General features: G+C 39.4%; 1 protein-coding gene across 4 annotated transcripts in view; it reads left to right on the forward strand.

Moving 5' to 3' along the window:
* Positions 1–22,410, forward strand: part of clip1a (CAP-GLY domain containing linker protein 1a) — a 23,433-nt gene continuing 1,023 nt past the window's right edge. Inside the window, exons 1-26 of one of the 4 annotated variants that reach the window (XM_068604894.1) lie at positions 1–142; positions 3,050–3,362; positions 4,162–4,733; positions 5,120–5,244; positions 5,363–5,579; positions 5,671–5,868; positions 5,989–6,080; positions 7,137–7,197; positions 9,556–9,660; positions 10,997–11,905; positions 12,043–12,159; positions 12,485–12,542; positions 12,624–12,707; positions 12,836–12,992; positions 13,204–13,369; positions 13,577–13,792; positions 15,032–17,434; positions 18,235–18,372; positions 18,463–18,569; positions 18,756–18,876; positions 18,985–19,028; positions 19,207–19,227; positions 19,916–20,033; positions 20,706–20,856; positions 20,991–21,040; positions 22,179–22,306. In XM_068604894.1, coding sequence (XP_068460995.1) covers positions 3,278–3,362; positions 4,162–4,733; positions 5,120–5,244; positions 5,363–5,579; positions 5,671–5,868; positions 5,989–6,080; positions 7,137–7,197; positions 9,556–9,660; positions 10,997–11,905; positions 12,043–12,159; positions 12,485–12,542; positions 12,624–12,707; positions 12,836–12,992; positions 13,204–13,369; positions 13,577–13,792; positions 15,032–17,434; positions 18,235–18,372; positions 18,463–18,569; positions 18,756–18,876; positions 18,985–19,028; positions 19,207–19,227; positions 19,916–20,033; positions 20,706–20,856; positions 20,991–21,040; positions 22,179–22,306 — 6,443 coding nt within the window. In that variant the 5' untranslated portion in view covers positions 1–142; positions 3,050–3,277. The remainder of the gene's footprint in view (positions 143–3,049; positions 3,363–4,161; positions 4,734–5,119; positions 5,245–5,362; positions 5,580–5,670; positions 5,869–5,988; positions 6,081–7,136; positions 7,198–9,555; positions 9,661–10,996; positions 11,906–12,042; positions 12,160–12,484; positions 12,543–12,623; positions 12,708–12,835; positions 12,993–13,203; positions 13,370–13,576; positions 13,793–15,031; positions 17,435–18,234; positions 18,373–18,462; positions 18,570–18,755; positions 18,877–18,984; positions 19,029–19,206; positions 19,228–19,915; positions 20,034–20,705; positions 20,857–20,990; positions 21,041–22,178; positions 22,307–22,410) is intronic. The other 3 variants (XM_068604895.1, XM_068604896.1, XM_068604897.1) reach the window with 3 other exon arrangements.

Raw genomic sequence — 22,410 nt, forward strand, 5'->3', positions numbered from 1 at the left:
CTCCGTAGTCGGACAGACAGCTCGCGCACTGGGCTGTGCCGCCTGTATTCCTCTCTCTGATCCGTCTGAGTCGGTCCTCTACTTAGCTCGCTAGCTGTGTATTTTCTCCTGAGAATACTTCGGCTGTCCAGAAACATATCAGGTCAGTATTAGCGAGTTCACGTTGATGTCACGCATTTCCGTAAACTTGCTCATCCGTTTTCTGCTGATAAACCAGGAAACTGAGCGCCAGGCAAGGTGGAAGTTGTCCAGGTAGTGTCTGCGTTACTTGAGGCGTTAGTTTAGCTAGCTAACCTAGCTAACCTAGCTAACCAGCCCTTCTCTCGGTCCTGACCACGGGCCTCTCTGCTAACGTGAATTGGACATATTATTGCCGTGATAACTGGCTGGTATTCAGCCGGAAAGATGACGGTACAGTCGACCAACTGCGTATGACAACAACATTAGTCTGTCTTTACAGGTGAACTATGCTAATCTGTAACAATTTGTTGGGCTGACCCAACTTGCAGCAGCAGTGTGCCCTGCTGGAGTGTCGGTGACGGCGCGGAGACTTTTAGACTTGTGGAATTTGTGTTTACAACAGTAGTCGGTGAGCCATAAAATATATTGCTGTTACCGGTATAAGTCGCCATTAACGGCTTACCGTCTAGCCAGAGACCTCGATTAAATTAACTACTAAGGTAAGTTAGCTGCAGTTGTGTGTTTTTGCCTGGGCTCACTCACCAGATGTGCCACCTCATCGACAGCTCTCAATCCGTTAGCTAACGTTACTGAAAGCGAGGACGTTAAAAGGCCATGTCGTTGCCCAGACCTCAGGATACCTGACTCAACAGTTACGCTGTATAGTATGTCAGTGTAGCAACTGCACAAGTTCAATAGTAGAGTCTTTGCATTTGACAGTTTTGCGGTGTGAAGGTGTGTAACTAACATTAAGCCTTCCATACAAAAAGCAGTTTAACTTGTTTGGGCTGATAGACACGATCAAAGCTTTGATTTGTTGTAGTCTTACAAATTGCAAAGGCAATATCATAATTTATTTTTGAATTATTGTGTTTCTACTAGTCTTTGTACTTCTCCATATCGATTTTGTGATGTATGAGAAAATGGCTAACATTGGTGTATATGCTATACTATATACTAGCTGAAATAGGTTTTATGTACGCTTGTTGACAATGAGAGTTGTTCAAATGAAAACCGGTGAATCTGACAGACAACAGAATGCTTTTGGTTCTTGTTCTGTGCTCATGTCCTGTTAGTGCTTTTCTAAACCTTCCTTTGTCAATGCTAGCAGGGTCCTACACAATCATCCCAGCAGATGTTTCCTCAAAAAGGAAGAACCACAGCTTGATTTGGCCTTGTGATGACAAAAGCCTAAGTGTAGGAGTGAGGGTTACACATCTCTGAAAACGTTTCGGCATAAGCAGCTTTACGTGTTCAACTTCTGTCATTACCAAAATGGAAGTTGATTATGTCAATACAGTCATTTTGAGAAGTTTCAGTTCTGTTTTACAGGCTACCATCTACCCGTTTCTATTTGTGTATTTACATCAGAAAACATTCATCCAAACATGGAATTTTGAGTTATACATAAGTTACATTTTTTAAACTTTTTATTATTGATTCCCTTAAACATTGGTATTTGGCTTTCTTCCTAGCTGCAGATTAAAGTGACTGTCAGGGGCAAAAGATTAACATTACTGTAGTGGGAAATTCTCCAGACTAAGTGGATGATTTTCAGCTGACTGCTTCAGTTCACCAGTCAGAGCTGACACATCCTCTGTTGATGCTCACACAAGTCGCAGGAAAGCCGAGTGATGTTCAACTGAGGCATCATAATGCAGTTGGTTTTTAGACGCACTAGTCACATTTTTTAATGTTACCCATTTATTTTTTTTCAAAATGAATTGCTAAAGATTTGAATTGTCAGACTATCATTTCCATCATGCAGTCTTGAGCTATTGTAAAGCTTACTGTCTTTGACGTCCTCTTGACCTGAGGGAACTAATCGGTACCATTCAAAGGCACAGTGGGAGAAAACTGGAACGCTGCATTTGAACTAGGTCACTGCATTCTGATGGCCTGTCTTTATTTTTCATTGAGAAATATCTGGGAGGACGTTTTGCAACGACTATGTCTTCCCGACATAATGCAATAATTGTTAGGTCATGTGGTTGATAAAGCAGCTTATTCTTGCTTTAGGTTAATTGTTTGCAGTTTCCTTTACAGCCCGTGGTAGCTCAATCAAGCATAATAATTAGTGTCCTATGCTTTCTATACGCCTGTTCTGCAGAGATCAAGTTAGGAATGCTCCAGATCTGAGAGTAGATTGGCCTGAAACTTAAAGCTTTACAGTATGTTGACAGTAGTTTTTTTGTTTTGATTGAATTAAACCAGGCAATAGCAGTATAAAAACACAATACAACACTGAGTCATATCGTCAAACTAATAACAAGTTCAAGGGGACCATGTTCAAATGGTACACATTCTGCCAATCAATGGTGTGGTGAGGTAATCTGACAAATGGGTTAATCTGCTGCTGATTGTGGTCTTGTTTCCACAGTAATCCTGTTTTAGGAAAAGTTGCCAACCCGATTTTAAAGGATTTTATACACCAGAATTACAGATTGAGTGAGAGAGTGGTTGGGGTACTGCTTGTATTGTGGTCAAGGTCACAGATGATGAGCTTTTCCGAAGTTCATGATGGCAGTAACATAGACTGCATATCGTCTGGCCTTTGAAAGGGTATATTTAGACGTGACGTGGTGTGTGCTGAGGAACTTGTTGTCATAACAGAAACAAAATGCCCCCATTAACAGAGCGCCACTAACAGTCAATGAACATGTCTTATCTATAGCTATTTATTAGTTTACTTATTACATTAAATGTTTGCTTCCAGCGCCACCCAGAGCAGATATGTGGAAAGCTAGCAAATGTACCATTTGCCAAAATTCCAAGTTAATTAATTAAGTAGTTGAATTTCTTGTCAATTGGACATCAGGAAATATATATGATTTATTTAAGTAATCATTTTTTTTCCCTTTCCAAACAGGGTCCTTTTTGTGAGCAGGACTTTTTTTCTCCCTCATCCCTTTTCCTATTTTTGTTTTTTTGGGTTTAACATATTTTATTTTATTTTATTTCTTTTTTTTAATCGATTTTGGTGGGGAGTGAAAACCTTTGCCATCACAGAGCTGCAACTTGTTGTTTTGATGGTCTGGGGTCAGTCTGTACCCTACAACGGTAAGCCTTGTGGGTCTAACAGATCACAGGAAGAAACATGAGCACAGCCAAAGCCAGTGGGATCAAAGGGCCCAGCAAGATAGCAAGGCCACCAGGGACAGCAGCCCCCAAGACCAACACAGGTAAGAATCTTCCTTTGTGCAGCTTCTTCAACTGCTGGAGAATTTGTGGCAGTGCAGTGTTTGCCCTTGAGTATTCCCGAGCCAGAGGTTGTTTGGTTCATACTTGTGGCGCTGGGACCATGTTGATTTTGTGTTGTTTTTTTTCCTCAATTCCAATAGAAATAGATGTGATATATTAATTGTTGTGTCACGCTTTCTTCATACTTGTTGGCGGACCTGTAGTTTATGTAATGATACACCTTAACTCGTATTGCCTTGTTGCTATACCTTTTTTAATGGGTTCATGCAGTAGTCTCTTTTTTTTGCGAGGAGCTTCAGCCAGAACAGGTATATAAGGCTGTCAATTGTATTGGATGGATAGAACTGATACATTACATACACTCACCAGCTATTTTATTTTAAATCCCAAGGAATATTTATACTGCAGGTGACCCACCTTGAGATTTGCTGAAGACACTATTTTTAGGTTGCACTACAATGTTGGAGCATCGTAAAACATCCTAATATACAGGTTGGGAACCTCAAGTTGAACATGTAACTGTTAGGAGGGAAAAAAGTCATGTCCATTTCATGTGATCTTGTGTGTTGTTTTAAAATGAACAGGTGATAAACAATATTGAATAGTCGCCTAACCTTAGAAAGTGAACACATTTAAATCGAGAAAATATTAAACCTGCATAATAAAATCTGTAAATCAAATCACATGATATTGAAATGGTTTGCGTGACATTGGGACATTTGTCTTTCTAAGACAATGGATTTGAAAGACCTCCCCCTGTTCTTTTTCCTTATTTTTCAGCGGGAGCTAAAGTAAATGCAGCCGACAAATCAGATGCAAGTGGTGGTGTAGGAGATGCCGAGAGTGCTGGGGAGAACTTCCAGATAGGGGACCGTGTATGGGTAAATGGGAATAAACCAGGCCACATACAGTTTTTGGGAGAGGCACAGTTTGCCCCAGGACAGTGGGCTGGGATTGTTCTAGATGAGCCGATTGGGAAGAATGATGGGTCAGTTGCAGGGGTGCGCTATTTCCAGTGTGACGCACTGCGAGGAATATTTACCCGCCCATCCAAGTTGTCCCTCACAGAAGGGGAAGCTAATGGAACTCAGACTGCACCCCCCTCCCGTGCTGCATCTCCCACTCCTTCAGTTGGCAGCGTAGCATCGCGTACACCTGCCACAAAAGCAACATTACCCTCAACTACCACGGCAACCAAGAAGGCTTCCTCCACTGCGCCCGTAACGCCGGCTACACCAGTTACACCATCCTCCAACCTCGCATGCACAAACAGTGAATCTCTCTCTAACCTCTCCGAAACTGGATCAGTCAAGAAGGGGGAAAGGGAACTGAAGATGTGCGACCGAGTATTGGTAAAGTTTGCTACATTATCTAATCTTGATATTTCCACCATATGACAAAACAAACCCTGCTCTTTTTAGTAATTGCAGAGAAATTAACACGGCCCTAGTAAAAGGCAGTACTTGTACTAAAACTGTTGAGTGGAGTAACCATCTGTGTGCAGCCCTGCACTTTTCCTTGCATTTAAATAATTTCGGTTTATATACTAACCATATGTTGACATTAGCTTGGCCTCATTCTGTTCAACGTTTGTACGCTTGCTTTGATGGAATTATCTCACTGTGGGTTTATTACCAGACAAAGCTGATTACTATTTATGCTTTTCTTATCTGTAGATATTAAATGCTAATACTTGTAATGCTTGTATGGCTAATATTTTGTGTGTTTTTTTTCTCAGGTTGGTGGTACAAAGGCAGGAGTGGTACGTTTCCTTGGAGAAACAGACTTTGCTAAAGGCGAGTGGTGTGGTGTGGAACTGGATGAGCCCTTGGGAAAGAATGACGGGGCAGTGGCAGGCACAAGGTACAAAAGTGACTGGATCTGTCACTGGAACTAACTAAAATAAAACATATTTTACTTGTTAACCACATGTATACTATGATTTACATTGTCATATTTATATTGCATTATGTGTCCCCAGATATTTTCAGTGCCAACCCAAGTATGGCTTGTTTGCTCCAGTGCACAAAGTCACACGTATTGGCTTTCCTTCCACCACACCAGCCAAAGCAAAAACAACGGTTCGCAAAGTAGTAGCCACACCATCAGGGCTGAAGCGAAGCCCTAGTGCCTCCTCCATCAGCACCATGAGTTCTGTGGCCTCCTCGGTCAGCGCAAAGCCCAGCCGTACAGGCCTGGTGAGACACAGACACGCTCAGTTTCATCCGTTATTTTGAATGCTCTGCTTACTTCCCCGTCTGACCTTGCTTATATTCTGTCACTCAATAGCTAACAGAGACATCATCACGGTATAATCGCAAGATTTCAGGCACCACAGCCCTACAGGAGGCGCTGAAGGAGAAGCAGCAACATATTGAGCAGCTTATGGCTGAGAGGGACATGGAGAGGGCTGAAGTAGCCAAGGCTACTGGCCATGTTGGAGAGATGGCGCAAGAAATGGGCCTGCTCAGGGAGGATCAGGAGCAGGTCAGCGCTCTCAGTGGTTCAGAAATAACAAACCTGTCTATCGAAGTACTCTGAGAATTAGAGTTGCCTTATCTACATTGATTTTTTTCTTTCTTCTTTTTATTAACCTTTTTGTTGAAGATGGAGACCAAGATGGATCAGTTACGTGCCTTGGTAGAAGCTGCAGACAAAGACAAAGTCGACCTGCTAAATCAGCTGGAGGAGGAGCGTAGGTAAGGATAGTCAAGGATATACAGTCACCCGTGACAGTATGTCATTGTCTTTTTAAGGGCTATTCATTTAAAATTCAGCGAGTTTCAGGTAAAGAGAATACGCTTAGGCAAAGGTCCGTAACACCACAATAATGACTAACTTGCGCTATGATTTAGTTCCATATGTATTGAAGTAGCCCAACACTTGTATCAACGTCTGTATGTAGTCAACAAAATATTTAACTGAAATGTCCATGCCCTGCAATTAAATTCAGGTGTGAAGTCAATAAAAAAAGTCATGATATTCATATTATTCCACTTTTCGGAGAAAGCCATCGGAAATAACCTCAGTTAGTTGAAAGAGAAAATTAAAGAGACATGACAGGGCAGACATGAATATATTATGATACCCATGTAGTTTTATACGTTTTATAATTGTATATTATATGAAGACATTGTATCCCTTGAGCTACAGAGATAGCGTTTCCATTATGTCTAGTTTCTGCGCGCAACGAAAACTATTCATTCTGCAGTCTCAATAAGCATGTTTGCATCGACAGTTTGATACTGTCCTTTGTTTTGCATTATGATGTCCTGTCAAATGTGCCCAATGGTGCAGAAAGGCTCTGGCTTTGAAGGCAGAAATATGATAATAGTAAGTGGACCTGTACTTGTATAGAGCTTTTCTAGTTTTCCGACCGCTCAAAGCGCTTTCACACTACTTGTCAGCCTTCACTCTTTCACACCCATACATTGATGGCAGTGGCTAAGGTTCCACCTGCCCATCAGGATCAACTAACATTCACACATCGCAGGCGATTTTGGGGTTAAGTGTTTTGCCCAAGGACACCGTGACATGGGCTAGTGGAGCCAGGGGTCAAACCACTGGTCCTCTGATAAAAGGACGACCCCGCTCACCACTGAGCCACAGTCATAGTGCAAATATATGCATACTCATACTGAATTGTTTATTATATAAAATGTATATTATATAAAGTCCTGAGGTAAGATATGAACATACATTGTTTGGTCTCCTGTTATTTTGAAACAACAACAAGATGGTTTTCTGTTGAACAGGAAGGTGGAGGACCTTCAGTTCCGCGTAGAGGAAGCTTGCATTACCAAAGGAGACCTGGAGGTAATTGCACAACACAAATCCACACCATTAAAACTAACACATTTTATTGATTTATTGTTTGAAAAACAAAACATTGATCAGTTCAATCATCAGACATTTCTTTTTTTATTCAATACAAAAGTGGATGTTTTGTCCCATCTTTTGTGTTTAAGTCAGAAGCAGCAGGTGCTTCATTTACCCAGCACCGTGGTTCCTTTTTAGGATCTTAGTTAACATATACCTTAATCTATTTCAAAGACAATAAAGTGATTTTTATTTCTATTTTTTAACTGTACATCCGTGTGTCTCCTTGTGTGTGAATCCAATGCAAATCAACGTTGCAAGAGATTAACCGGTATCCCTTGTCACAGAGCTACAGTTCTGTCCAAAGAGAGCATTTCCATTATCTCTTGTTCATGTCAGCAATGGAAACTATCTTCCTTCACATAATGTTATGTGATGGAAAAATGTTAAAATGTATAATGTCAAGGATTTGTTATTTATTCCACAGTGCTACACAGGGGACCAGCTCAATTACCCTGAAGGCAACCAATCTCAAACTAGATGTTTTAAATTGAGGGCTACAGGGTTAGAATATCCCTTTTATCTTCTTTTGAAACTTCTACACTAACAGTTTATTACTTACTCACAGCACAGATTTATTAAAATCTTGCATGCAGCTTGAAAGACGCCAACAAAACATACTTCTAATCGGCCAAACTAAAAAAATGCTTTGTTGACTTTAAGCTGTTGAAGGTGTACTAATGTTGTGCTATAACCCTTGGTGCCTCCTTGTTCAGTGATGTGATGTTATTGCTTCTTCTTCCTTCTCTTCCTCGTCTTATATGTTGGTCCAGTGCTCAGCATGGAACCACTGGAGATGCTCCCTTGTCATTCCACTGTCCAGTCACAGACTTGTATTCAGTTTGCCCACAGCAATCAACTGGGAATAAGACTCAATTTAAAAATCTAATGTAATTTTTATACAAAGATAGATAAGCCAGGCTACATTATAGTTTGTACCTACTCCGTGGGTAGGCACCCATTGTAACCCATCAGTAAACGACCCAGATAATATACAGTGAGCACTATAATGTAATTGTAAGTGTCTAAAAAGTGTCTTAAAGTTGAATAGTTTCATAATATTATTTCGGTCTCATTCAAAACCTCTGTATGTGGTATACACTTAAATTAGTCAACCATGACAGTTGGTTTTGTCAGATTGTGTCCATCAAACACTTAATTAATGCCCCGGTATAGGCTGTTAGTATAGTATTTAAAATAAGGTACTTTTTCCTTTTTCTAAAATGTTTTTTTTATTAAATTTTAAGTCAATATATGCTGGGTAACATGCAAGAAAATAATCACAAAAATGTGCAAGGAAATGCCTCAGTAAGTAGCCATAAAACCATTAGTCACAGCAGCTGATAAGAAGAAATCAAATGGGAACCATTTCTGTTTCTTGAGCCCAACAGCCTGAGCTTTTGCATTACTGATTGATTTCTCTTAAATTGGTCACAAATCTTGCACATGGTCTGATAACTGGTGGTTTCTATTACAATACTTACTGTACATTGTGGACGATGGCCTCATCATCTAAGAGAGAAAGCAGTGTGGTTATTCATAATGCTACAGGCTTAATTATTTCACCAATATAAAATCAAGATATTGTTGGTTTTAGTTTTAAATGCTAATAATCTGTGCAGACATATCTCTTTATGAATGTGTATTGTTATATCAATCCTACAACATTAGATATATTCTATGTGATACAATCAATTGAAGTATGGGGGTCAGGTCACGGCCATTACTGCTTTCTCTCCATGATGTGGTGATGTGATTTTACGTAATATACCTGCGGCCTTGACACATTACCAGATTTTCAATGTATCATAACAATCAATGTGCTTTGTTTACCAGGTGTAAATTTTGCATGATTACTTAAAAACTGCCTCATCCTGCATATTCATAACACATGGGCCTGTCTTTGGTCGCTGGTTTTGTATTTTCCACCATTCTTTCACAAATTCCCTGTGTGCAGCTGTTTATGGCACAGCCTGAAAGTTCTGCATGGGTGTCTTCCCATTTTCATTTATCAACCCCTTCCCAATCCCCACCCAATACCATTTCTCCAATCTCTCAAATAAACACTCACTCACACACACACACACACACACACACACACACACACACACACACACACACACACACACACACACACACACACACACACACACACACACACACACACACTCACTATCATCATTGTTCAAACCACTCCATCCTCTCTCCTGTCTCACTCCCTCTCTGTCTGCATTGGGCTGGCATGTGATGGTGGCACTGGTGTGTTCTCTTCCTCTCCTCCTTGTTTACTAACAGACGCAGACCAGACTGGAGCATGTCCACATTAAGGAGCTTGAACAGAGCCTACTCTTTGAAAAGACCAAAGCTGAGAAACTCCAAAGAGAGTTAGAAGACACTAGGGTAATGAATTCTGCTCTGTAGTGTGCTGCGTTGGAAAAGAGGGCCTGTACTGGGGATAGTGGCCAAAACATTTCCAATGGGTACAGAAAGGTGCTGAGCAATAACTGGTACTTTGCTTTGTATGAATTAACATTTGTCAGGCTTTACACAAGAAAAATAATTCTCCTGATTTTCATAACATATAATAAACTAATGCATTTATCATGATTGTGTAAATGCTCAAATCGCTCAAAGTAAGATTTGCAAATTTAGCATTGCAATTTGTGGCATAAGCAACAGAATCATTTTGTAACCTTTTTTAAAGTATCTTCCCTCACATTTAAATTGATTCACTCTAAATTATTTTACGTTGCGTAACATTCTATCAGTGAGAAAAAATAACCATATACATCTTTCAGTAACTGCTCTTATGTTTGTACTATTTTACAATGCGTCTCCCAACTTAAACTCAATCTTCACTGACATCACTTCTTAACCAGACAGACAAACTTCTCCCTTGTCCCCGCTAATAATTCTCTCAGTGATTCTATGTTTTACTTCCCCAGTCCCTCCCAGCATCCATTTGTCCTGCTTATTTGGCATCCCTGCATTTTGCTAGTCTAATACCGGCTCCATCTCCCAGACTATACATCCTTGTGTTCCTGTACAGTATTAGTCATAAAGGGTTTCGGTAAAAACTTGTTCTTTTTTTTTAATATCAGGGCCATAGTTTTCACTGCTTCCCTTTTAACAATTATTTGATCGAGAAAATGTTGACTTTTTTTTTTTCAAATTATTTAATTGACCAAGCTATTTTATATTGGGTTGAAGAAGTAAAACATAGATGTTTGAGAACATTAGAATATTCACTGGATTTGGAAGATAGTTGGACTAACATACAAATAATAGGAAATGTTAATACTCCCAAAGGGTTTTCTTACTTCATACCTCTACTAAATCATGAAGTTTGTATTACCATGAATTCATAGATTGAGAGCGATAGTGTAATGGATGGTGGAAAATGTCTTGCACACTACTATAGCTCCATACATGCTTTCAGTGTTCACTTCCATTATTTGGACCATACTGTTTATAGCCATGAGAGGTCAGCATAACACCTTGTTTTTGAGATCAATGTTTTTCATGCCCTCCTCATTAAGCAAGCAAATTGGAAAATTTCTCTGTTGAAAACATTTGAATTTTGCAGTTACAAAGTGTGTGTCCATAATTGCAGTTTAACGATCTCTTTTTTTTCTCCATTTGTTTAGTATTAGTATGATCAAGTCTTTAACACACTTGTTAGTATTTCTTCAGTATGTTAGACACATATTTGAATATAAGATTTCTGCTCTTAAAGGTTGCCACTGTGTCAGAAAGATCCCATATCATGGACCTTGAGAAGGATCTCTCCCGGCGTACAAGAGAGGTAGCTGACCTGCAGCTGCTTGTTGGGACCCAACAAGGCTCTGATGACTCAAACTCTACTGTTTCTCCTCTTCTGGAGGAGATTAACTCTCTGAGGGATCAGTTGGCTTCCCAGGTAGTTAAGCAGCAAGAAGAGCTAACCAAGTACAGGGAGAAGCTGGCAGCTCAAGAAATGACCCACAGTGAGGCAGCTGTCCATCTCCAAGCTACATCTGTGAGGCTCTCTGCTGACAACGAACAGTTGCAGATGCGCATAAGCCAGGCTGAGAAGGAGAATGCTGATATTATTGAACTGTGGCGTTCAAAGTTGGAATCCGTCATTGCCTCTCACCAGCAAGCCATGGAGGAGCTGAAGGTGTCCTTCAGCAAAGGTGCAGGTGCCCAGACAAAAGAACTTATAGAAACCAAAAGTGAACTACAGAGTCTGAAAATGGAGCACAAGTTGGCACTAGAGGAGGCTGAAGCCAAGCATGAGGCTGATGCTGCAGCTTTGACTCGTGAGATGCAGTCACTGAAGTCACAGGTGTTTTCTTTGATTGAGGACAAGGAACGATTGGAAGAGTCACTACAGTCCAGTGTTGAAAAAGCAGAAGAGCAGCACCTTGTGGAGATGGAGGAAGTTCTTGGAAAACTCCATAATGCTGAAATTGAGGTGAAGGAACTAGAGGAGAAAGAAGCAATATTGGCACGCCAGGCCCAAGACAAGGACAGAGAAACCAAAGAACAGATTTCAGAAATGGTGGCTCTGCGCAGCCAAGTAGCACAAGTTAACCAGGAGCTTGTGACCCTGAAGAGTCAACTAGAGGTGGTTCAGAGCAAAGGGAACAACCAGGGAGCCAAGGTGGGTTCTTCACCTCCTGAGCACTTTCATATTTTGAAATTTTCTGTGTTTGAGAAAAGTTGTCATGTCGTTTCTCATTTCCAGACGATGCTTTTTCTTTTTGGTCCATTGTAATTTTCACTTGACGTGTGCTATAGGTCAGTGAATTGAACACCCAGTTGGAGGGCAGACAGCAGGAAGTCCTCACTTTACAGCAGAGTTTGACCACTGTTCAGCAGGACAAGGATGCTTTGGAAAAAGAGCTTGGAGACCTGGTGCGACTTATAACCGATTTTTGGATGTTGATACAGAACCTTTTGGTGTTGGGATTGAAGTCATTGTATTTTTCTTGTTTGGTGCCCGTCAATGAAAAAATGACCTGAATCTTGTCTGGCCTTTCTCTACTATAATTTCTTGTTGCTTATCAGCCAACATATCCAAAGATACCAATATCTGTAATGCGCTAATTTCACTATTATTTCAAATTTGGTACAAACCATGGCAATCGGAATCAACACTTTTGAAAATTTTATTTTATAGATTTTTCTTTTGCTGAAATTCATACACACAAAATTGATGCAAAAATGCTTTCCACCACAGAAACAAAAGTTGGCTGAAAGCACAGAGAAGCAGACGACATCATCAAACACTATGCAAGGTAAATGACAATCAATTGTAATATTTCCTTTTGTGTATAAAGGCTTCTAGGGTCTAAATTGTAACCTCTTCCCTTTTGCAGAAACACTTGAGAAGCTCAGTAGGAAGGAAGAGCAGTGCACATCTCTGACCACAGAATCAGAGTCTCTAAGAAGTCAACTTGCCGGTGAGAACATAACTGCATTCATCTTTAATGTTTTGTATCTAGTTTGCTTCACCCCCCCCCCCCCCTCCACATTTCTTGTTTAACCTTAGAACCTATGAACAAAGTTGTGTTGTTTTGTCTTAACTCAGGGCTCGAGAGGAAACTGAAGGCTGGAGATGAAAAGCTTGAGCAGCTCTCAAAGGACAAATGCAAGCTCGAAAATGATATTTCCGACATGATGAAGACATCTGGTGACAGTTCAGTACAGCTGTCCAAAATGAATAATGATCTCATACAGAAAGAAAGGTGCCACATTTCATTATGCCCTGCTCTTATATTACTCCACAAAACATATTGTATCAACCATGTCAAAATTGGATACTTATTTCTCTATGACATATTAAGAAAGGTTCTTGCCTTTGCTTGATTCCATGTTGTAGTAAATGTTTTTTTTTTTAGTAATCTAACCTGTCACTGAACATCCTCCTCAGATGTACTTTTTTTTGTTATCACTCAGGAGGCTTGAGGAGTTACAGAGTCAACTATCAGAGGAGAAGGAGAAGGTGGCACACTCGATTGAACAACTCCAGCAAGAACAATCCCGCAAAGAGCAGGAGCTGATAGAGACCAGAGATGCACATCAGTCTCAGATAAGTGGCCTCCAGGAGAAGATTGCTAACTTGGTAAGTATTGTCGGACGGGCACAAAAATGTTTTTGTGTTTGAGAATTAAACTGCAGATACTTTAAAGTTGTATTGACATTCAAATGTGTAATACTTTGTCGACTAAGCATTGGAAAATCTTCCACTTTCAAGAGTATCCCTCAGTTACTGGTTGCTTCAAAACAAGTAGGTCATATTTATTGTCTTTTTTAAACTCCTGTTTTCTAGGAGAAGATTGTTGAACAGGGTGAGACCCTGGTTGAGGAGCTCAAGGCCTCACAAGAGAAATCCATCTCTAAGGTTTCAGAGCTTCATGTGAAGGAACTCGAGGTTCTTCACAGTCAAGTTGACAAGTTGAAGCAGGAGCTTTCCTCCAACAAGGACACAAACCTGGAGCTTGAGAAGTTGGTGTCAGAGCTGCAGCCATACAAGGAACGGGCTCAGGTAAGCACTAACCTTCGAAGGTATATTAGTTTAATCATCGGGTTTAAAATGTTCAGCCACGACCTTGTTTCATGTAAAACGGTAGTTTTATGTATTACTGACTTTACTAATGTTCTATCATTGAAACTCATTCTTTATGTAAATTAAAATGTACACAACATATTTTTGTCTAATCTATATTATCAACAACATTTCACGTTTGATGACCATCATACATATATACACGCATACATTTGTGATGTGTTCCTTATTTCTCCCCCAGCATAACCTCTTTCACATATGCTCGCAGGGGTACACCTGATTCAAATGAGTATGTATTTTAAGACAATTTAGGATTATTGGACAAGCCAAGAAAATGCTTACCATACTTAACCAGTTGTTTTGTGACTGCTAAATGGATATCTATGCCCTGGTTAGGATTCAATTTGAATCAGTTATAGCATTTACATACTGTATGTACAGGTGTTGATTTTAACTTTCGACTAGCTATGTACTCCTGCTTGCATTATTTATTTCATTTAAGTAGAACATTTTCACTTCTGAAATGCTTAGTTTTTGTGTTTCTATATTATGGAAGGCATTGATTGACAACATACATTGGCTGATACAGTATAAATAACAAAGATGGGAAAACAAATTAACAAATTAAATTAAAATTTACAACAGTACTAATAGAAAATACTAGCAATTAAAGTTTAAAGCTTTTAAATGCAGCAACAAATTGGTCAAATGTAAACGGGAATCAAGATTTACATATATAGTTTATACGTATACAATTTAATTGAAAAGTTTGGCCCCATGGACACTGATCAAGCTAATTGCATTAGTATTGCAATTTATGTTGGTACCCCTAAGCCATCAGCCAGTCTTTGTTTGTATGCCAGTCAAATTTGTTGGCATCAATTTAATTAATACATATATTAAAAATAAGTGCTGAAGTGAAAATGTTCCACCTTTTTTTAATATTGCTGAAAACCATTGTGGTGTAAGCTTTGGTGTGATCTTTTGTCATTTTGATGCTCCTGCAGCTTAAGCTTTCCAATTGCGTATCACTTGGACATATCTGCCTGGTTTAGGTTTCGACTCATCTTACTTTTCCGTGTGTGTGTGTGTGTGTGTGTGTGTGTGTGCGTGTGCGTGCGTGCGTGCGTGTGTGTGTGTGTGTGTGTGTGCGTGCGTGCGTGCGTGCGTGTATATATATATTCCCCCCCCTTTTTTTTTCTTTCAACTTTTTCCCAGTGTCTTTCTGCTGAGCTTGACTCCTACAAGCATGATGTTGAACATTTGACCAAAACACTGAAAAAGCAGAGTCTAGATCTGGAAAATACATCCAAGGAAAGTGAAGATGTTAAGGCTAAGAAAGGTGAACTGCAGACTAAGCTGTCTGCCCTTGAGATTAGTCACCAGGAGCTTTCAGTCCAGAGTGAAGAACTGCTAATAACTAGAGATAAGCTTTCAAAAAATCTAGAGCAACTTCTTGCCAACAACAAGTGCTCGGATGAAGAAAGGACTTTATTGAACAAGGAACTGGAGAAGCTCAACAATCTTCTTCAGGAAGTACAGACTGAAAACAAAAACCTGAAGCATGCCAAATGTGAATACCAGTCCCAGATTGACGAGTTACAAAGAGAAAATGCAGAGAAGACTGACTTGCTCCTTCGGTATCAGCAAGACATCAAGCAAATTGAGACTAAAAAGAAGCAATTACATGAGGATTATGAAAATGTCTGCAAGGAGAAGAACCGGCTTGAAGATGACTTCAATGAAAGCAGCTCAAAGCTCACATGTGAGAAGGAAAATCTCATTTTAGAGAGAGATTCTGCGAGAAATGCCAAAAAATTGCTCGACGCTAAGAATGCTGAGTTGCAGGCAAAACTTAAATCCTTGAACTTAGAAAAAGAAGATCTTACAATGAGTAACACCCAGTTGCAGGCCCTAACAGAAACACTGACAAAAGAAAAGGTGGGGATGTCTTCTGAAATCAGTGCTGCTTTGTTGGATAAGAAGAACCTTGAGACTGTGAAGGAGGAGCTCCAGAATAAGCTCAGTGCTTCCAAGAAAGATTTAGAGAGCTCTGTCCGTGAATGTGAAGAACTTAAAGCTTCCAAACTAAGCCTGACCCAAATGCTTGAAGAATTCACGACAAGCAGGCAGGTGACTGATTCTGAGAGGCTTCAGCTTCTGCAGGAGAAAGAAGACTTACTTTCAATCCAAAGGAAAGTCTCTAATGAGAAGGAAGAGCTCCTACGAGAGATGGAGGAAATAAAGGAGAAGTTTCAAGTCTCTAAAGAACAACTGTCAATGTCCAATGAAAAATCTAAAGAAGCATTATCATCGTTTGAGCAAGAAAAGCAAGCACTTCGCCTTCAGAATTCTGAAATTGAGATGGCTTTACATGTTATACGAAAAGAAAAGATGAGCTTGGATTCTGCACTAGAGCAGCAGAAAATGGATTATGAGCGTTTGGCAGGGGAGATGGGAGAATTGGAAGAAAAGCACACAAAAACCATATCTGAGAATAATGCTCTTTCTCTTAAGCTAACTAGTAATATTCAAACAAATAAGGACCAGTTGGATAGTTACTCAAGAGCTAATGACATCATTATTCAAGAGAAGTCTCATTTATCAACAATGCTAGAGAACACCAAATGCCAAAAAGACAAAGTTGAAGCAGAGATGTCCTCTTTGAAGCAAGAGAAGGCTGTCTTTCAAAATGAGCTGCAGAAACGAACCTTTGAAATTGAAACTCTTGAAAAGGGCAACGCTGAACTTGTTCAAGAGCACAGTAAACTAAAAATAGATTTCGAGAAGGCTAATTCAGAACTTGTTCAACAGGTTGATAACCTGACAAAAGATTGTCAGCGTCTGCAATTGTTGCAGACTGCATCTGACGATAAAGTACAGTCCTTGCTTCAGGAGATCCAGGAGTTAAAATGTCAGACTGAATCAATGTCAGAGGCGAAGCACCTTCTTGAAGCCCAGTTACAGGCTGAGTCCAGTGAACGAAATAAAGATATATTTGACAAGGATGGTCTATCCAAACAAATTGAGGAGCTGCAGAGTACGTTGTCCAAACTTACACAAGAAAATAAAGAGATGCGTTCTAACCTAAAGAATGCTGATGAGCAAAAGAAGGCTTTTATGATTGAAATAGAGGATTTGAACACTCAAGTGAAGCAGCGAGAGCAAGAAACAAGTCGGTTGACAGAAGATAAAGGGCAGCTATTATCTAAGGTAGAAGAAAAAGTCAAACAAATTACCTTCCTGACCACAGAGAAGGAAGACCTTTTAGCCGAACAGTGTAAATTGGAACAGAACATTTCTTCTCTCCACACAAGCCAAGAAACGTGGCTCGTAGAACGGTCAAGACTCCTTGGAGAGATAGAAAACTTGCACGCTACCCAGAAAGGACTAGAGGTTGACGTCAAAAGCCTACAAACTGAAAAAGAACTTTTGGAAATACAATGCAAGAATGCTGTCGCGGAGGTTTTGGCCTCTGCAGCTGTGAAAGAAGAGATTTCTTCCGGCATCTCAAACCTAACCGCTGAGAAAGGTGCCCTGCAGGTGGAGAGAGATGAAGCCACCCAGAAAGTCAGGCAGCTGGAGTCCCAACTAAAAAATGCAATTTCTAAGCAGCTTGAGGTATTCCTCCTTCTGTAGTAATCACTCACATACCTTAGAGTGGCTGGAGCTATGTCACCTTCTCACTGCATGCTTGCTAGTTTGTGTCCCTTTCTTCTTTCCTTTTTATTTCCGTGCCTAACTTTCATCTTCCATTTACTAACCGCTTTAAATTACCCTTAGCTCCGAGCCTTTGCCTGTGGGTTTATAACGTGATCTAATGTAAGGCAAATTCTTCTGGCTTATACAACTATGTAGTTATATGGTGATCTTTATCACACTGTCCATCTGATGGTGTTTCATATTCCATTTGATTTGATTATATATAGTTTACAGAAATTACAGCCCCAATAATCTACTTTACAATGTCAATTTTTAAGGTTTTCTCTCTCTGGTCCAATATACTTCAAATAATAGAAATAAATAATGAGATTTGTTAATATGAAGCAGCTTTCAGGGGTTGTCTGTATCCGTTCTAAGGCCACAGGAGTGTTTTAGAGAATACACAAATTATTTTCCTGCTGACTATAATTGTTGATGTTGGTAATTCTCAAACGAAATTGAAATTTGAAAATGTAAATAAACTGACATTTAAATACCTGATTCTAAATCAGAAATGAATGCAAATAAAGCATGCAATAAATATATTAAATAATATTTAAAAAGAAACATTGGTTGAAGTCAAACAATGCATTATGAATAGATTAATCAAATTTTTAATTCGGGTTGGTCGAGGTCAGAAGGTGTTTATCTCAACCAACCATTTGCTGCTATCAACTTGAAATCCTTCTAAGCAAATATCCTGCTCATGCACCATTTAGGCTACAGAGGCCTCTGGCAAGACCGCTGAGACCTTTGAACAGCTGACGAAGGAGAAAGCCAGTTTGATGCAGGAGAAAGACAAAACCCAATCTTCATTGGAAGAAGTGTTGAGCTCCAAGCAGAAGATGGAGGCACAGGTAAAATGTGCTTGCTTACTTGGGTGTGTAAGCTTTGAGAGATGTTTTGTATAACTGTAAATCTGCAAATAAATGTCATTATTGTTTCAGCTGAAAACATTGAAGAACAATATTTCCAAATACGAAGAAGATATGAATGTTTGCAAAGAGCAACTTTGCATAGAAACTGAGAGGACTGAGAGTCTATGCCATGAAATGTGAGTATATATCCTTTGTGTTGGCTGTTTGTAAAAATGAAATCTGTCAGATTACAATTGGATTAGTATGGTATCATTGATGGGTTATGTTACATTAATATACATGAAACAAGTTTACACAAACCAATATGTTGTCTACCTTAGTTGTCAGAATGTTAGGTGATTTTAACATTTGTATTTATTCAGTGAGGAGCTTAAAGTAGCAGTTGCTGTAAAGACGGAGTCCCTGCAGACACTGGAAGATGAGAAGAACAAGCTGACGCTGGATATTGACCACAATCGCAAAGCTCTGAGTGATCTAGCGAAGGTGCAACACTTTGAATATCTTACATGAATTTACAAGCATCTGAACATCTTGTGTTTTAGCTATCTGCTAACCATGACTTTATTTGAACGATGCATCTTTTTCTTTTAGCTCAAGGATGAGTACTCAAAACTCAAAAAACAGTTGAAACAAAGGTAAGAGAATGGATCATTTTGTGATTTGGACATTTTCTCAGATCTTTGCAAATTTCACCAATATTATGAAAGCCTTTTGTCTCAATAAACACATGCTTTTACTAGTGTGACACATGTTTGAATGCAGGCCATGTGTAATTAAGCAAATGGTATGTCATCCTGTTCTTTTCCTTCAAAGCCTGCCAAATAATGCCTTCAGGTACTTTACGCCGTTAGTACTATGTGATGTCGGTTATCATTATGTAATAGTAGAAATATATTAACCACATATAAGTATGGAGATAATTAGGAACATGTCGGCATGGTCACATTGTATTTATTTTCAATACATTTTCCCAGCAAAAGAGGATAGGACGTTATGTGAATAACGAACAACGAATAACACGTTGGGGCAAAGCTTTACTCTGACCTGCGGGTCTTCTGAACTGGACTAGAGATTGCAGCGAAATCTGAAAGGCATGCTTGAAAGTAGTCAGTCACTCAGGTTTCAGTTGAAGTGAATGGAAAACAGAGCAAATATTTGTAGTGTGATGTTGTAAAGGCGAAGCACATTCCATCCTAAGTCATTATAAACATAATGTAATTTAACCTACAGCCTCATCTCATCTGCTTTTTATTTGTGCTTTGACTACTAATTTTGCATGTTATTTTTCAATATGTCTGCGTTCTAAGTTCTTTTTTAAATTTTCTTTATTTGCAATCTTACTATTTTGAATGTACTAAACATTTTGACTGAACTGCCAGAGAAAAATGACTTTTGTCTCAATGTCGCCTTAAATTAGTAAAGTAAAGAAGAAAGTTTGCTAAATTAAGGCCAGTTCTTCTCAGCTTGGAGAGAGATTGTTTGCTGTACCTCTGATATTTAATTGATGTTGTGTATTTGATAGTGAGAACACCTTGAAGGAGCAGTTTGATAAGGAGAAGGCTGTCCTTCAACAGTCCATCCATAAAAACAGTGCCTTAATATCAGAAAAGGACGAGCAGGTGGAAAACCTGAGGAGTGAGGTGAGAAAAAAATGCATGATGGAACTCTTTTATTGTCGGCAGGTATGACAGCCTATTGCACAACATAAGTTCAAGCAAGTAAAGATTTAAAATTATCATCATAAAATCAATCACAATCAGGACAGATGTGAGTTTGCACAAAACTTTAATTTCTTAATTCTTTGCTTCCTCAAATCAATAATCTTGCTGCTGTGGTAGATTCTGAGGACTAGATGATAAAAGAGCGTACTTACCTACCACCCTAGACTATGTTGAAAGCCCATATGTAAATTCAAGATTCATTTGTTTTTTTTTTCATTTCTTCCATTGAAGTCTTACAGGATGTCACTTCTAGGTCAAATACATTGCCCTACTTTCATTTTTAATGTGCATGCTACAAAGTAGCTTACCTGAAACGACAAATTGTGAGAAAGAAAGCCCTTGAGGTTCAAAACATTGGTTATGCTGTCATTCTCTTCATTCCTGTTTTGAATTTGTGTGAGGACTCTCAGTTCTTGACTTGTAGGTTTAATAGTTAAATTGAATGCATGCTTTTATTGCTGTTTTTAATAAACTCATTCAGTTGGTGACTAAACTTGTTCACAAAACATAAGGTTTTTGAGCAATGGGTAAAATGTCAAGAAACGTAACATCTTTTTCAATTTTGAATCTCCTTGGTTGTTTTTCTCTCAGCTGGTTGGACTGCGTGGGGAAGGTGACTCAGTCAAGACACTGCAAGGTACAATTCAGTCTTTGGAGCGGGACAAGGCTAATCTACAGGACCGAGTTCAGAGACTGGAGAAGGGCCTGGCTGCTGGGCCTGATGCTGTCAACAAGTCCTCAGGTAAGAGTGGGTTAAACTCATGACCCAGATAATATTTCTGATGGCACTAGACCGATGCTCTGTAAGGTGACCTGCAAACAAAACAAGATAACTTACTCCTGCATTTAATGTGATGTGTTACCTGTTGTCTCCAGGTGATGCGGTTTTGGACCAATTAAGGGAGAATGAGGAGACTGAGAGTCAGGTGTGCATACATTTTGTCTCATCCTATATTATACTACTCACATGCCTAGATAGATTAAAGGTTTTTGCCATTCATACATTCAGTGTGGAGATGCGTCCCATACCCTGGCCCATAGTATTTTCTGGTTTGGCAATTATTCATTTACATTTTCATCCTATTTGGGGCCAGTTGTACGGAAACGGTCTTACTGAATGCTGTTTGTGAAATGACTGTGCTGCTTAAACAGACATTTCTTGAGAAATGGTACCTTCGATGAAGCAGTATGATATGAATTTGACAGTTTGTTTACTCATGTAGTAGTTACAGTATAATGTTTTAAAGAGATTAAATGAGACATCTCAGCTCTGACAGGGTTAAAAGACATGACTCAAGAATTGGTATCAGTTGTATTACCACACTTCACCGACAGTGGTGGGATGATGGTCATCAGTCTCAAACATGTTCTGCCTCTTTTTACTCTAAAATGTTATACTGTATCATCTGTGTCATTGATGCCTTGGTGTTATCTGGCAGTAGGTGGGTCCTAATTTGAATCTCATTTTTTTTTTGTATTCTTCTCTCGTTCTCTTTCTTAAACTCCAACTCCTCTCCTCTGCCCTGTCTCTGATGTTGGCAATGCTACACCACCATCAGGCAGCGGTTTGTTAATGTTTTTCATCAGCTTCACTTGTGCATGTTTGTCTCTCACTGTCACTGTGGCTCGTATGTTTCTTCCAGTGGATCACATTAAATCCAGCTTGATTTCTCAATACCTTCAGCCCTCTGCTGAAATTCCTCGGGAAAGTTACAATTATCAAAGATGCTTATCTAGATTAAATCTGTTACGGATGACACTTACTCATAAGATGCTCATCATAAGTGGGTAATTTACTGACTCTTCTTGTGACTCATTCCAAGCTTGGAATTTTCTTTGGCCGAAAACTCAGTAATAATTCACCTTCATAGTCGATATTGGAGTCATAATTCGGGGGATGTGGCAGTGTATAGTTTTTATCATCTATAATAATGTTCTAGGATTGAAGCAATGTCTGGGTATATAATACAAGAAATAAATGTCACAGGGAGACTGTGTTGTATTGTTTGTATTATCATTTGTCCGCAGCAGCAAAGATGCTACTGGTATGTATCTTCTTTACAGATTGAGTTCCTGAATTCAGTCATCGTTGACCTCCAGAGGAAAAATAAGGAACTTAAGGAAAAATTGGAGATAATGGCAGCTGCTGCTCTCAATGGGAATAATCCAAGTGAGCTGGAAAACTATGATGGGTAAGTCTCATTCGTAGCAGACTTAAAACTCTGACTTAAAACTGCATGGCAACACAACTCCATCTTTTTAGTTACACACAGAGCTGCTTTCTTTTTCTCTGCAG

This window comes from Clinocottus analis, unplaced genomic scaffold (assembly GCF_023055335.1).
Source record: "Clinocottus analis isolate CAN_PGR_092001 unplaced genomic scaffold, fCliAna1.0.p SCAF_7, whole genome shotgun sequence".
In the NCBI taxonomy this organism is placed as follows: Eukaryota; Metazoa; Chordata; class Actinopteri; order Perciformes; family Cottidae; genus Clinocottus; species Clinocottus analis.